At 32.1% G+C, this 3,749-nt stretch overlaps 1 protein-coding gene across 1 annotated transcript; it reads left to right on the forward strand.

Annotated features, from left to right (window-relative positions):
- Positions 1 to 377: 377 nt before the first annotated feature.
- On the forward strand, positions 378 to 1,609 carry LOC112516640 (peroxidase N1-like). The gene is made up of 3 exons (XM_025123803.1): positions 378 to 779; positions 895 to 1,057; positions 1,179 to 1,609. Exons 1-3 carry the CDS (start codon positions 378 to 380, stop codon positions 1,595 to 1,597), a joined length of 984 nt encoding a protein of 327 aa, XP_024979571.1. The 3' UTR covers positions 1,598 to 1,609.
- The last annotated feature ends 2,140 nt before the right edge of the window (positions 1,610 to 3,749 follow it).

The raw sequence follows: 3,749 nt of genomic DNA on the forward strand, positions 1-3,749 counted from the left end.
CACAAAAAGTTTATAACGACGTATCGTCAATAATTTATGGCTGAAGCATGTCATCGTTAAAGACGTGTCACTAAAGCACACTTTTCGTTAAGTATACACATTTTGTAATTCAATGTTTTTTCAAACCCGCCCCACGAAATTAAAATTCAATAAATATTTGTAATTTGAAACTTTCTCTTCGTTGCATTTCTTTTTAAGTTGACTTTTTCAACGAATATTCTTTCTTTGTTGACTTTTTCCAACATTTATATGGAAGGCTACTATAAATACGTACCCTCCTTCCCAACTATTCTCATCATCTCCTTTCTCAAACCCTATAACCAACTTCTACCTTTGTCACATATAATCATTAGATATACACTTTTTTAACTACAGTAATGGAGGTCCTTTCCCTCAACAAAATATCCATCTTGCTATTTCTATTGCTAGGGACCCTAACCACCTTGGCTCTAGGCCAAGGCACTCGCGTTGGCTTCTACAGTACCACCTGTCCAAGGGCCGAATCCATAGTCCGGTCTGCAGTTCAGTCTGGTGTTCGATCTAACCCTAGAGCTGGACCTGGTTTACTAAGAATGTTCTTCCATGATTGTTTTGTGAATGGGTGTGATGCATCGATCTTAATTGATGGGCCATCAGCTGAAAAGACAGCGGTGCCCAATGTCCCGATAAGAGGCTTTGAAGTTATCGATGCTGCAAAGACCCAACTCGAAGCCACCTGCCCTGGAGTGGTCTCTTGCGCCGATATTCTTGCCCTTGCTGCCCGTGATACTGTAGTCCTGGTAATTGAACATGAGAAGATAGTTTTATTATGAGAAGATAGGTTTATATACAAGTTTATTTTTACATGTTTGAGTTCAGTACTTACATTTACATCGATTCATGGACATCATGCAGAGTGGTGGAASTAGTTGGGGAGTGCCAACAGGGCGTAGAGATGGATTGGTTTCACAGGCATCTGATACTTCAAATTTGCCAGCCTTTAACGATCCTATTAGTGTTCAAATCAGAAAGTTTGCCGATAAAGGTCTTAACACCCAAGATCTTGTTACTCTTGTTGGTAAGTAGAACATAAAGATCGGAAAAACAGAAATCACAGAACCTTATCTCAATATGATTAACTGCACAAGGTACAACACCTTTGATAACAAATTAAATTGATGTAACTTTGTGTTTACCAGGAGGACACACAATTGGAACAGCAGCTTGTGCAGTATTCAGTTACAGGCTATACAACTTCAACAACACTAATGGACCCGACCCAGATATCAACCAATCATTCCTCCCGCAGCTTCGAGCCCTTTGTCCCGATGGTGGGGATGGGACGAGGCGTGTGGGSTTAGACACAGGCAGTGTTAACAGCTTCGACAACTCATACTATGCAAACTTGAGGAATGGACGAGGAGTTCTTGAATCCGAGGCAAAGCTATGGAGCGACCCAACGACGCAAAGGTTTGTACAAGGGTTCCTAGGAGTTAGGGGGCTACGTGGAATGAGATTCGACGTTGAGTTTGGAAGATCSATGGTGAAGATGGGTAATACTGATGTAAAAACAGGAAGTGAAGGTGAAATTCGTAGGGTTTGTACAGCAACAAATTGATGATGATGTAGGTTTCACCTTGTCACCTTGTTTGAATTGTTGATTCTTTCTTCTACACAAACAATTGATTATATCAAGAAAAAAGTTTGACTGGTTCATCATTCTTTCTACATATAGATTTTTACGTTTGAAGTGTTGATTCTTTCTCCATGATATATAAAATGTTGGAATTGTTGATTCTCTTCGATCATGTTATTAATTTATCGAATTCATTTTGTAATTTCTTTTAATAAAAGTAATGTTCGATTAGTGAATAGGAAGGAAATATAAAGTTGAGGAAGAGGTGATCTAAGCATTTTCAATAAATTTTGTATAATTTTTACTACAATAAATTTAAGTGGACTCCATCAATTTTAAATTGTCTTATTAGACTGTTTTACATAAATCAATTTATAAGAACAAAAAATAAGGTTCCTATCTAAAGACGTTGTAATTAGTTTATACAGCGGTCTTGGACATCCTAACAAGTTTTATAGATACTTTTAATACAAAACGTCTCACTAGTAATTTTATAGTACATTATTTTAAAAAAAATGTCTTATAAAAACAAGTGTCATATAAAAAGATAAGGTTAAATGACACTTTTGAAAAATTGTCCTATAAAATAGCTAATGGGACACTTTGTATTAAAAGTGTCCACTAAAATTTGTTAAAACGTCCAAAAGTGTCGTACAAATTTATTACTGCGTTTTTAGATAAAACCATTTATTTTTTGGTTCTATACAACAGTCTAATAAAACTTTGAAATCGGTGGCATCCTATAAACTCGGTTTTGTTGTAGTGTTTTTTGAAATTGAGAATTAAAATTCAAAATCACTAAAAAAAATTATATTTAACTACAACAGATTTTCTATTTTAAAGATATCAACATTTATTATATATACTATATTATAAAACATTTGATAAAAAAAACTCTTAAATCCATTTTTTATACACGAAGTACTGTTTATTGATTCATATTACTTAAAATTTAAATTACAAATAAATTGTGCATAATTACAACTTATTAAAGCTCTATATTTGAGTTCGTGTGACTAATTGCAGATAAACATAATCAAATACTGAATAAATATCTCATTTTAAATATTAAAAATCTAAAATATAATAAGATAATAATTGAGTTCTAACAGAATACTTAGTTATTATCTTTATAAAAGATTATGTTATTAAACCTAAATTAAATTACTTCGTTACTAAACCTAAATTAAATTATAATAAAAAATTGAATTAAAAAAATTACACCAAAATCAAAAAAATTTAAAAAGGTTTATTTGAAACAGATATCAATATATTTTTTTTAAAATTTTATGATATTTTCATTATATTTTATTAAAAAATTTATCACAGTTTCAAAACCACATAAAACCATATTATATCGACATAAAAAAAGAACAAAACGAAACACTGAAATTGAGATGTGTCTCAATGCATTGCACGAGTACCCTTCTGGTATATATTTTATATATTTATCATCTCAATACATTTTTTAAAATGAATATGTATAAAAAATAATACTAGTCAATATTATTGGTGGAAATGAATAAAAAATTAATTTCTCCTCCACAAATCAAGTTCTGAAAAATTCTCTAAATTTGTAGTTTTCTCTATTTTAGAGAACCACTTTTTATGCGTAAAATACTGTTTATTAAAGCATATTACTTAAAACTCAAGATTACAAGTAAATTGTGCGTAGATACTGTAATAACCCAAAAAATAATAATAATAATAATAATAATAATAATAATAATAATAATAATAATAATAATAATAAATAAATTGAATGCAATTTAATGACGGAAAACTCAATTGTCATGAAATCTACGACCATTTATTATGGCTTATCGTTTCATATTCCGTGAAACCGCCGATAACTTAGTATATATATATGGGGAGGTCTTCAAGCATAGAGATGACAATTTCTCGGGAAAGGAAACTCGTATAAGAGAGGTGAAAGATGAGGATGATTTGGTGAAGCGCAACAAGTTTGATGCGTTTTTGGGAGTTTGTAGTTTTATGTGTAGTTTGGGGTTAAGAAGGAGAATTATTGTGAGAAAACGCGACGGTGGACGCTGTAATGAGAGTTGACGGTGCTCTACATCGTAGTTAGTTTGGCACCAATCGGGGAGACGCTAGCTACTTCAAAGATCGGTTT

Source organism: Cynara cardunculus (assembly GCF_001531365.2).
Source record: "Cynara cardunculus var. scolymus isolate 2C chromosome LG 8, CcrdV1, whole genome shotgun sequence".
NCBI classification, from domain to species: domain Eukaryota; kingdom Viridiplantae; phylum Streptophyta; class Magnoliopsida; order Asterales; family Asteraceae; genus Cynara; species Cynara cardunculus.